Raw genomic sequence first — 12,923 nt, 5'->3', positions numbered from 1 at the left:
CATTTTGATGTGTGCAGTCCAATGAGTGCTGAGGCGTGTAGTGGATATCGTTATGTTCTTACTTCATAGATGATTTGAGTAGATGTTGAGTATATTTACTTGATGAATCACGAGTCTGAATTATTGAAAGGTTCAAGTAATTTCAGGGTGAAGTTGAAAGATCGTCGTGACAAGAGGATAAAATATCTATGATATGATCATAGAGATGAATATCTGAATTACGAGTTTGGCACAGAATTAAGACATTGTGGAAATTGTTTCACAACTAATACAGCCTGGAACACCATAGTGTGATGGTGTGTCCGAACATCATAACTGCACCCTATTGGATATGATGCATACCATGATGTCTCTTATCGAATTACCATGATAGTTTATGGGTTAGGCATTAGAGACAACCACATTCACTTTAAATAGGGCACCACGTAATTCCGATGAGATGACACCGTATGAACTATGGTTTAGAGAAACCTAAGCTGTCATTTCTTAAAAGTTTGGGGCTGCGACGCTTATGTGAAAAAGTTTCAGGCTGGTAAGCTCGAACCCAAAGCGGATAAATGCATCTTCATAGGACACCCGAAACAGTTGAGTATACCTCCTGTCTCAGATCCGAAAGCAATAAGGGATTGTTTCTAGAATCGGGTCCTTTCTCGAGGAAAAGTTTCTCTCGAAAGAATTGAGTGGGAGGATGGTGGAGACTTGATGAGGTTATTGAACCTTCTCTTCAACTAGTGTGTGGCAGGGCACAGGAAGTTGTTCCTGTGGCACCTACACCAATTGAAGTGGAAGCTTATGATAGTGATCATGAAACTTCAGATCAAGTCACTACCAAACCTCATGGGATGACAATGATGCGTACTACTTCAGAGTGGTACGTAATCCTGTCTTGGAAGTCATATTGCTAGACAACAATGAACCTACGAGATATGGAGAATCGATGGTGGGCCCGGATTCCGGTAAATGGCTCGAGGCCATAAAATCCGAGAGAGGATCCATGTATGAAAACAAAGTGTAGACTTTGGCAGAACGGCTCGATGGTCGTAAGGCTGTTGAGTACATACGGATTTTAAAAGGAAGACGGACAATGATGGTAAGTATCACCATTAAGAAAGCTCGACTTGTCGTTAAGATGTTTTCCGACAAGTTCAAGGAGTTGACTACTATGAGACTTTCTCACTCGTAACGATGCTAAGAGTCTGTTGGAATTATATTAGCGATCACTGCATTATTTATGAAATCTTGCAGATAGGATGTCAAAACATTATTTCCTCAACGATTTTCTTGAGGAAATGTTGTATGTGATACAACCGGAAGGTTTTGTCAATCCTGAAAGATGCTAACTAGTATGCAAAGCTCCAGCAATCTTTCTAAGGACTGGAGTAAGCATCTCGGAGTTGGAATGTACGCTTTGATGATGATCAAAGATTTTGGGTGTATACAAAGTTTATGAGAAACTTGTATTTCCAAAAAAGTGAGTGGGAGCACTATAGAATTTCTGATGAATATATGTTGTTGATCAGAAATGACGTAGAATTTCTGAAAAGCATATAGGGTTATTTGGAAAGTGTTTTTCAATGGAAAGCCTGGATTAAGCTGTTTGAACATTGAGCATCAAGATCTATAAGGATAGATCAAAACGCTTAATGATACTTTCAAATAAGCACATACCTTGACATGATCTTGAAAGTGTTCAAGATGGATCAGTCAAAGAAGGAGTTCTTGCCTGAGTTATAAGGTATGAAGTTAAGACTTAAAGCACGACCACGGCAGAAGAAAAAGGAAGGACGCAGGTCGTCCCCTCTATACGGTGTGCCATGCTGAGTACCGCACCTGATGTGTGCCTTGCCACATATCTGGCAAGAGGGTACAAAGGTAATCTAGGAGTAGATCACCAGATAGCGTCGACTTAGAGATTGACAGATAGAAAAACTGACAACATATTTGTACGAAGTCACCAGAATTATAATATTATGAAATACATTCTGATACACATCTACAAATATGATATTTTAATTATGAAATAATATGATATTTTAATTATGAAATACATTCTGATACACATCTACAAATATGATATTTTAAGTATCTAATATAACTAGTTAAAGAGAGACATGTAATTGGAGTTTGAGAAGTTCAACTGCCATGTTCAAATCATCAGTTTTGTTCTCTAATATCTTCGGTCGGTGCAGAGGAAAGAACACAGCAGGACTGCTACAGTTCACGACGACACAAGCTCAAAACATGATCGACAGCAACATTTTGCAAACTTATCAACTTATATCGAATTGACGCCGCTAAACTGAACTTGCATTTTTGCTCAAACATGTTTCCTGCGAGAAATGACACTCGATGGTCTCAAACTGCAGAGAACAATAGTGTAACCAAAGAAAATGGGGTAAAATCTAAGGGATTCTAGCAACTGAAATCACCCGTCACTGGTTAAAGTAAGGGCAAGGACAACACAGGTCAGCGTGAAAATAATTGTAGCTGCAGCGAAGGCCAGGATGGCTCTCTGTGAAAAGCCGGGCTTGTCATGGCCTGCTAGCTCAACCTCCTTCAGCAGATCCCGGATTTCATTGACGTCTGCATCCTTTGCTGCATGAATTAGCCTGCTCTGAACCTCTTCAAGCTTAGCAAGCCTTCTAGCTCGGCTGGCATCTCTAGCAGACCAGATGAACCGTGTCATCCTCCACAAGAGGATTCCGACGTAGATTGCCACGACGCAGTCCACGGTGTAATGATGCCGTTCACGTACCTCCCTTTGTGCACTGTGCAGGACGAGAAACCATATTGCAACAGAAATCCAGCCTCCATAAGCTTCCTATATGCGTGTGAAACAGGTCGAAAATGAGTTAAGATGTCATCAATTACATGCAACTGGTTAAACAATATCCAAGAAAATGGAATATAGAACCTAAATTGGAAGTGGTGGCTCCAGATAATGGAAATTCAGTTTCAGTACAGCGGGGGATATTCAGACTATGGTGTTGTAACACAGAAAAGTAAAATGAATTACGTACCGTCCATGCCATGGCAGTAAGAACAGCGACAAGCATGTGCCCACTATACATAAGATCATTGCAACCTCCACTGGCTTTTTTCAACAGATGGTACCATGCAGGCCCCTCTCCAGGGGTTGGCCTCAAAATGTCTACTAAGAAACTCATCCGACCCCAGTCAGGACTGTACTCATCAGGGTAAGCTTGAACATCAGCTGTATTTTTTAAAGGACAATTCAGTTTTCAAATCCCAGAAAAATACATACTTCAATTACGTGATATAAGACAAATACACTAACCATAAGCCATATCAGTGTCTATGACCGCACGAATAGCATGTGAATCAGAAGCATATGGAACATAATATTTTTGCGCCCAGGGATGAGGGTGCCCAGGTATTTGATAACGACCTGCAGCGCACCAAGGTCTCGCAGATGGAAGAATTGTACCAACAAAAGTTGCCACCCGAAGCAACCGTCCGACTGCCATGGTGAACATATATCTTGTGGCTATTCCAAGACCAGGAGCCTTGATGCAATCAAACAGCACTGAGAACCCCAACATCATAAATAACATCAAATAATGGTGAAGAGTGATAACATGAGCTCTCAATAGATCAACAACACTTCCAGGAAGCTTCTCATTCAAAGCTAGAAGCAGCCATTGGCCAGTGTCAGGAAGTGGAGCAGCAGATCTGTTAAAACAATTAAAAAAAAGGTTTAGTTTACAGGTAACTGTGTGAAAATTTAGGATCCATGCATGTATTTATCTGGGCAAGGAAATGAGAGCACGCAAATAAATAACTATAAAAAGTTAAAGTCCGTAAGTACTGCAACTCCTTGACAATGAGAGCCAAAGTATGACCGAACCATGATCTTTTTACAGAGGGCAAGTTGACAACATATCACAAAGGCAGTTACACTTAGCTGAAAAGCCATGACCAAATAAACCTAGTGCAGTCCCATCTTGCCATCTAATGAGGCATGATATGAACTTCTTGATGTTTTGTCAATGGGCACAATGGGAGCATATTTAGGGAAGGTTAGCTCATTTATGTAAATCAGATTGAGAGAGTAAACACCAATGCTCAGTAATCAAACAGGAATACACTTGCCCAAGCATGAAGCAATGCTTATGCCTTTCTTAACCACTTAACTTCTAGATGCCCCTTTGTTCAGATCATTGATACCTTGCTTAAACTGAACTCTTTGAAACACTAATCACCATAAAAACTTTTGCTTATTTTGAACAAGAAATAATGTGGACTTCTTTCTTCATTACAAGGCTGCAAAGGAATATTTTAAAACTCCAAAAATAGCATGGAGTAACAACAGTCAAACAAGGTATGTACCTCTAGCAATGACCAATAACCCACAGAAATATGATTGAAATAAAACTTGACAGACGAAGAGGCTACACAAAGATGCATTTGCCACGCAACATTCACCAAAATTATATACAGCAACAAGAAGCCGTAGCAACAATTAATCGACAAGGTTCACTTTACGCACTTGTCATGATAAATACTATCATCTCCATGAATCTCTATTACGCCACTGGTTTTGAGCACCATAATAATAAACAGGATAAACGCAGCATTTTCTAGGTTTGGTCTACCTACGAAATAAACTTCTTCAAGATCCCCCAAACTGCAGTCTCTGAAATGTTTCACAGCCCTCTCCAGGATAACAATTGTATGTCATTACAAGCCTAATTCTTCACCCGTCAAGTTTAACCATTATCCACACTCAACAATTAAACCCCTACTCCAAGACACACGCCTCTCTGATACAAACTACTCGATTGTTTCACTGTTCAAAAGTAATCCTCCAAGATCATACCATCCTGACACGAACCACACACTAGAAACATCTGAAAAACATATCATCAAGCATCATAAACCAAAACAAGCACCAAAAATAGCAACACAAACCAAATCTCTCCGAGATCCATGGCAATTCGCGACCAAACAGCTCGAAAAGCTAAAGCATGTGCCAAGGAGGAAGCTCCCTCCTGAGTTCCCAAAGATACTAACCCGTGCCACTGGAGCCCCATCAGGACGGAGACGAAGCGGACGGAGATCATCTCGATGAGGAAGGCGCTGAGCATGAAGACGATGGAACCGAGGAAGGGAAGCACCGCCCGGAGCTCGACATCCCAGTGGCGGTAGAAGGGTGCGCGCGCGGCGGCGGCGAGCGCCAGCGCCGCCCAGAGCACCGGCTGCAGCCGGTCGTGCCATGTCGGCGAGAGGTACCGCAGGTAGTCAATCCCCACGTACAACGCCGCCGCGAAGCTCAGCCCGCAAAATCCGAGGAGCCGTCGGGAGACCGCCTGCGGCGGCTTCCGCCTCGGTGCCTTCGCCCTCGCCATGGCCGTGAGAGCTTAGGTCTGGTCACCTGGTCATGGGCTGATGTCAGCGAGGGCCGTCGAGATCGGGACACTCTTGTGGGCACAGACTTGGTTGCAATCTTGCAGAGCAGCCGACCGGTTCAGATGAGAGATGAGAAGATGTATCACACCTCCATCGGGGAAGCCCTCGGGGCACCTCTTTTTGCTAGAGAAATTTCCAAATGCCCCTCAAATCTTAACTCCTCGGTTTCTTTGTCGTCAATTCTTCTAAATTTTGATTTACATATTCCATGTCAACTACTCCTCCATCTTATAATATAAGAGTATTTTTTTATAGTGATATTGTGGATGCAAAAAAAAAATATCACTTGCAGTCACTAAATTTGTCGTGGTTCGTGGTCGTACTTTGCAACATCTAAAATATGATCACCGAAGTGGCTTAAATGACTCACATACAGTTTGATATTCATATTTCACTTAGTTGTTATACGGTTGACGGGTCCAACCGCCACATGAGCGATAACTATATGGACAACGTGGTGTGACATTTTGAGAGAAAAGAAATACCCTGGGCCCCACCCTGCGCATTAGCCAAGCCCGCGAGGTCGTGAGATCAAATATCCATGGCCGAGGGGTGCTTTTATTTCTCTCGTCCATCTGACAGATAGCTCAAGGTGTTTTTTTTTTTTGCAAAATGTCACATCATATCCACACAGTCGCCCATGTGACAGTTGGACATGTTAACCGTATTCCAGCTAAGCGAAATACATATATCAAATCATATGAGTGACCGTACGCGAGCCACTTAAACCACTTCAGACCATATTTTGGATACTGCAAAGGACAATATCAAAGTGAATTTTGCAACAACTTTAGTGGCCGCAAATGAATTTTTCTCTTGGGGGTAAAATTACCCCATGTGATGTCCCGACTTAATCGTGCACTAATCATACACGTAAATATGCATGATCAAGATCAGAGGCTTACGGGAAGATATCACAACATAATTCTAGACACAAATTCATCAAACATAAAGCTTTATATTACAAGCCATGGCCACGAAGGCTCGAATATCGTAAGTTAGCGGAAGCAATAATATCTAAGTACAGACATAAGTAAACAAGTCAGCCTTAAGAAGGCAGAGCAAAACAACGACATCTAGATAAAAAAAGGCGCAGGCCTCCTACCTAGGAGCCTCCTATCTACTCCTGGTCGTCCGTCGGTGTAGTAGTAGTCATCGACGGGATCAGCTGGTTCCCGGGCTCCGTCATCTGATCGCATCATCAGTAAAGGGAGAAAAAGATAGAAAAACAACCGTGAGTACTCATCCAAAGTACTCGCAAGACTTACATCAGATCTATGCTAAGTATGCATCAGTATCAATGGGAAGGGGCTGTATTTGTGGACTATACTACAGAATTGCCAAAATAGAGGGGAACGCCCACTCTATCGAATACTAGCATCTTGCAGCGTCTAAATGCAAAGGGGTCGCCAATCGTCCTTTGCAATCTTGCGCGTTGCGAGGATGGTCGGGATTAGTCCTGGCTACCTCTTTATACAAAGCAGGTGCTTACGCAGACCACCCAGGCGCGTGCCACTTAACTATGACGTCTGTAGAGCTTTCAGGAGAATCGTACGACGTCGAGTGACCATACTTATTCCCGCGTGGTGGTTAGTGCGAAAAGGACACCGGCCTACTCAGATCACATATCCAAACCCGTTCGTGTCTTGGGAGAGCGCGGAGACGATCAATGATCCACGATCTGTGGTCCCGTTTCCCCGTCTTGCGGACTTACGACAAGGGCCAAGACTGCCCAGCCGTGACACGTAATTATCTCGCGGGTACCTTCAGGGTCAACCCAACTTCACATCTCTCGCGGGTACCCCTCGGGGCCGACCCGACTTCAACATGTTTGAGGTAAAGTCAAGGTAACCGTGTGTTCATAACAACAAGGGGGAAATCCGAGGAATCACCCTTGATGGATTTCCACTCGATGCAACCGTCAATGTGGCCTTAGAGGAATCACCCTCGAAGGGTTCACATTTGATGTGTTGCACGACGGAGTCTTTATCGGGAGTGGTGAAGGAGGAATCACCCTCCGTAATCCACGACCGATCAGCTACACAACAGAGATATCATCAGGAGTGCGTTACGAGGTATCACCCTCGGCACTCGATAGTAGCTCTGCAGAGTCGTAAAACTAGGGGGTGTGCGATAAGGTGTCGGTCTCTGCACATTGATCACGTTGATCGAGTCATCGATAACAAATAGGGCAACAAGGACAAGGATGAGGGGTCACTGATAGATCACTAACCAACCTATGTTAAGCATATAGGATAACAGGTAAACTAACAAAAGCAGGTTACAAAAGTAGGCTATGCATCAGACTAGGAGCAATCGAACAACAGTAGCAAAATCTAATGCAAGCATGAGAGAGAGAGAGAGAAATGGGCGAATGATACGTCTCCATCGTATCTACTTTTCCGAACACTTTTGACCTTGTTTTGGACTCTAACTTGCATGATTTAAATGGAACTAACCCGGACTGGCGTTGTTTTCAGCAGAATTGCCATGGTGTTATTTTTGTGCAGAAATAAAAGTTCTCGGAATGACCTGAAAATTTACGGAGACACGTTTTGGAATTAATAAAAAATATTGGCGAAAGAATCAACACTAGGGGCCCACACCCTATCCATGAGGGTGCAGGGCGCGCCCCCCTGGGGTGCGCCCCTGCCTCATGGGCCCACTAAGGCTCCACCGACGTCAACTCCAACTCCATATATTCACGTTCGGGGAGAAAAAAATCAAAGAGAAAAATTTATCGCGTTTTACGATACGGAGCCGCCGTCAAGCCCTAATCTCTCTCGGGAGGGCTGATCTGGAGTCCGTTCGGGGCTCTGGAGAGGGGAATCTGTCGCCATCGTCATCATCAACCTTCCTCCATCACCAATTTCATGATGCTCACCGCCGTGCATGAGTAATTCCATCGTACGCTTGCTGGACGGTGATGGGTTGGATGAGATTTACCATGTGATTGAGTTAGTTTTGTTAGGGTTTGATCCCTAGTATCCACTATGTTCTGAGATTGATGTTGCTATGACTTTGTTATGCTTAATGCTTGTAACACCCTCGATGCGGCTATATCTCCCATGTGTCGGAGCATGACTTAGAGGCATAACCACATTGAAGGCAATGTCGCAAGAGAGGTAATCTTCACACAACCCATGTAATGAATAAGGAAAGGGATACATAGTTGGCTTACAATCGCCACTTCACACAATACATGAATAAAGCATTACATCATCCAGATACAAACAAGGTCCGACTAGGGAAGCAAAATAAAAGAAGACTACCCCTAATGCTACAGATCCCCGATTGCCCCAACTGGGCTCCACTACTGATCAACTGGAAACGGAAACAACATAATGAACACGATCTTCATCGAGCTCCTCCTTGAGCTTGGTTGCGTCACCTGCACGATATCATCTGCACCTGCAAGCTGATTTTGGAAGTATCTGTGAGTCACGGGACTCAGCAATCTCACACCCTCGCGATCAAGACTATTTAAGCTTATAGGTAGGGAAAAGTATGTGAGGTGGAGCTGCAACAAGCACTAGCATATATGGTGGCTAACATACGCAAATGGGAGCGAGAAGAGGAGGCAAAGGCACGGTCGATGAACCATGATCAAGAAGTGATCCTAGAACAACCTAAGTCAAATATAACTCCAACACCGTGTTCACTTCCCGGACTCCGCCGGAAAGAGACCATCACGGTTACACACGCGGTTGATGCATTTTAATTAAGATAAGTTTCAGGTTTTCTACAACCGGACATTAACAAATTCCCATCTGCCTATAACCGCGGGCACGGCTTTCGAAAGTTCAAATCCCTGCAGGGGTGTCCCAACTTAGCCCATCACAAGCTCTCACGGTTAACGAAGGATATTCCTTCTCCCAAGACAATCCGATCAGACTCGGCATCCCGGTTACAAGACATTCTCGACAATGGTAAAACAAGTCCAGCAACACCGCCCGAATGTGCCGACAAATCCTGATAGGAGCTGCACATATCTCGTTCTCAGGGCACACTCAGATGAGACATCCTACGAGTAAAACCAACCCTCAAGTTGCCCCGAGGTGACCCCGCAGTCTACTCGGTTCGGACCAACACTCAGAGGAGCACTGGCCAGGGGGGGGGGGGTTTAAATAAAGATGACCCTTGAGTCTGCGGAACCCAAGGGAAAAAGAGGCTAGGTGGCGAATGGTAAAACCAATGTTGGGCATTGCTGGAGGAGTTTTATTCAAGGCGAACTGTCAAGGGGTTCCCATTATAACCCAACCGTGTAAGGAACGCAAAATCCGGGAACATAACACCAATATTACGGAAACTAGGGCGGCAAGAGTGGAACAAAACACCAGGCATAAGGCCGAGCCTTCCACCCTTTACCAAGTGTATAGATGCATTAATTCAATAAGAGATATTGTGATATCCCAACAAAAGTATCCATGTTCCAACAAGGAACAAACTCCAATCTTGTCGGGACCCCGATCCTAAGTCACACCGATCTAGCATGTAACACATCATATCACTTTGCGGCCTCACGCACGGTATTCTCACGGGTGCCACCTTACCTGGCCCGGGACCGTTTGCGCCTTTTGGCTCATGTATATGATAGTGTCGCTAGCATCCATATGACAAAGAACCCGGGCCGACATGGCTAGTCGTGAATCCAAAGCGGCACTAACTCATGAGGACAGGCATACATGAATCACATCGAGCATGTCGGTCATCAACGTATGAATCCGGGCTGTAGCACCGGGCTAACAGGACTCCAGATGTCACCGCGTGACATTTCCCCGAAGGGACAGACACAGGAACGAAGTGAAACACATGCCGGCCAGTCAAGTGTCCTGAGCAGTAGTGCTGGGCTAGCAGGACTCCGGTGAACCGGGCTGTAGCGGACTACTATGGCTCAAGGAAGCACTAGACTACATTTCCCCATAGGAGAGGCTGCCAAGGATAAACAACCAGATTGTCGGATCCCACACATAGCAATACACGTTACACGTACGCATAACATGCAAGTATGTGCTACACAACATGGCACCACAACATAACGCAAACTCATATAGATAAAGGCTCAGAAGAGCCACATAGCATAAATACAAGCAGGGGTCACATGACCCATCATTCGGAGCATACAAGCAACAAGCAGAAGCATTACATGTCTGAGTACAGACAACTACAAAAGGAAAGGCTGTGAGCCTGACTATCTACAACGTCCGATCAAGATCGTAGCTGAGGTACAAGCTACTCGTCGAAGTCCAAGTGGTACTACTAGTGAGACATATGTCTCATCTGCAAAACATAAATAAAGCAAACGTGAGTACAAAGGTACTTAGCAAGACTTACATCAGATCCTATCATACATGCATTTGTATCAAGAAGATAATATGGGGTTTAGTTGCAGCAAGCCAGCTTTGACTCAGTGGCTATCCTGTTCTACGGCAACGAGAAACTTCTTTGAGGTGAGGCAGTGCACACGAGTCCACTAGACACCACATCAATACACTACTATGGATTCATCCTCGTCTCCTTACGAGAAGGCCATCCATAGCACTCACACTTGTCTTGAGCATTTTAGCGTATCCACTTTAAGTTGTCTATGTACCACGTAAGCATCCAAGAAGTCCATAACCGAGGACACGGCTATTCGAATAGATCATGATAACCCTGCAGGGGTGTACTTCTTCACACACGCTCTCACCACTTATCACCATATACAGATCATGTATCTCGGCAACCTTCAAGCGGAAGCCTGGCGAGGGTGTCGGCCACGACCTGACTAACCACACAAGACTCTAATCCAGGTTTATCGCCTATTCGGGTTCCATCCGCAAGGAGGTCCGGCCGGGGTGTCGCTCACGGCCCCAAATGATGTGTGTAGGGTTCCCAAGCCCACCTCACCGGATGGATCTACGCTTGGTACAAAGTGCCACTTGTGCCTAGTCTGTCCCAAGCCCACCTGGCCGGGTGCCACTTGGTAGACTACTAACACTACCTACAAACACCAGAAACTATTTGCAACTCCTGGACAGAGGTCAACTTGGCTAATAAGTCGAGAGGGGCACTTAAGCATTCCAATGTGTGGTAGTAGCTAGTCATTGGACAACATACACGGAACTCAGTGCTTAAGGACGGTTCCAGTGAGAAAATCCACCATGTACTCCTACACGGCCTCTCACCGCTACCTTTACCAAATCGTGTTCACACGCTTAACTCTGAACACCAGAACATACCGTACCACTCCAATTCATTCTCAATGAATCAGACCTGACACAACTCTAAGCAATAGCAGGCATGGCATGGCAAGAACACAACATGGCTCAATCAGATCCTACACATGCTAGTGGGTTTCAACTATTTACTGTGGCAATGACAGGTCATGCAGAGGAATGGGTTCAACTACCGCAACATAAAGTAGCAGTTGATTCGCTGTTGTCCTAATGCAATAAAAGAGAGCAGGAGCGAGAGAGTGGGATCATGTTGGAATGAACAAGGGGGTTTGTTTGCCTGGTAGATCAACGGAGGGGGCACTGCTCCTCTAATAGGTACTCTCGAACACTTTCCGGAGTAGGACCTATCGAGAAGGAATGGTGTCGGAAATCAAACACAAGCATATGCAACATTATGATGCATGAACATGGCATGAGTATGGGATGTTGTATGAGCTAGTGTAACTAGCAACACAATTAAAAAAAGTTGGTTTGAATACAAGATTCAAATTCAAACTCCATATATGATTAGTTAAATGCCATTTATTTGTTTTGTCCAAAACAGAGGACAAACATTGTTCAAACATGCATGAAAATGCCATAAACAGATTCCTTGAATTTTTCTGATAATTTTTCATATATAAATTATTTCAATCTGAGCTACGGTTGAATTTCTATGAATTTTTGAAGTTTATATCATTTTCTGGAATTTCCTGATTTATTTTAATACCAGAAAATGATATATTGCGTCAGCACAGCGTCATGCTTGCGTCAGCAAGTCAACAACGCTGACCAAGTCAAACCTGACGTGTGGGGTCCACACGTCAGTGACTCAGTTAGTTAACAGGGGGTTTAATTAGTCTAATTAGGATTAGTGGGCGCCGGGCCCACTGGTCAGTGACTAACTAGGTAACTAACCTAGTTAATTAGTGTTAATCTAATACTAACTAAATGTCAGGGGGGTGGCCCACGCGTCAGTGACACAAGGGGGAGGGTCCACCCTGGTCAGCGGGTCAAACCCGCCGGCGACTCGACGCCGGCGAGGCCCGAGACGGCGGAGGGCGTCGAAAACGCGTCTCCGGCGACCAAATGGGCCGCGGAGACCATCTCCGAGGAGCTGGTGCTCGCGCGCATCCAGTGGTGCCCTCCGTTTCACCGGAGACGGCCTAAATCGACGGCGGCGACCACTTGGGCGGCGGCCGGAGTTTGGCGGGGAGGGAAGAAGGGGCTACGGTGCATGGCAGGAGCAGCAGGTGAGGGTTTTGGGGTCCTGGCGTTGCACTGAGCACGATGGTG

The 12,923-nt window shown here is 45.0% G+C and overlaps 1 protein-coding gene across 1 annotated transcript; it reads right to left on the bottom strand.

Annotated features, from left to right (window-relative positions):
* Positions 1-2,285: 2,285 nt before the first annotated feature.
* On the bottom strand, positions 2,286-5,531 carry LOC125538229 (Sphingomyelin synthetase family protein). Its single transcript, XM_048701503.2, has 4 exons — positions 5,035-5,531; positions 3,299-3,693; positions 3,021-3,214; positions 2,286-2,821 (listed from the first exon to the last, which is right to left on the bottom strand). The coding sequence occupies exons 1-4, from the start codon at positions 5,367-5,369 to the stop codon at positions 2,426-2,428; spliced, it is 1,320 nt and encodes a 439-aa protein (XP_048557460.1). The 5' UTR covers positions 5,370-5,531; the 3' UTR covers positions 2,286-2,425.
* Between the last annotated feature and the right edge of the window lie 7,392 nt (positions 5,532-12,923).

The sequence above is a fragment of the Triticum urartu genome, chromosome 2A (assembly GCF_056163025.1).
Source record: "Triticum urartu cultivar PI428250 chromosome 2A, HENAU_Tu73, whole genome shotgun sequence".
Taxonomy (NCBI): domain Eukaryota; kingdom Viridiplantae; phylum Streptophyta; class Magnoliopsida; order Poales; family Poaceae; genus Triticum; species Triticum urartu.
Note: the sequence above shows the minus strand (reverse complement) of the source record. Positions and strands in the feature narration are given on the sequence as shown.

What these genes read in the sequence shown, in the direction of transcription:
- LOC125538229 (XM_048701503.2), bottom strand. Translation starts at nt 5,369, where the DNA reads ATGGCGAGGGCGAAGGCACCGAGGCGGAAGCCGCCGCAGGCGGTCTCC. An exon ending in ATGGGGCTCCAGTGGCACGG is followed by an intron (nt 3,694 to 5,034) that starts GTTAGTATCTTT and finishes TTGTTTTAACAG; the next exon opens with ATCTGCTGCTCCACTTCCTG. An exon ending in TTACTGCCATGGCATGGACG is followed by an intron (nt 2,822 to 3,020) that starts GTACGTAATTCA and finishes ACACGCATATAG; the next exon opens with GAAGCTTATGGAGGCTGGAT.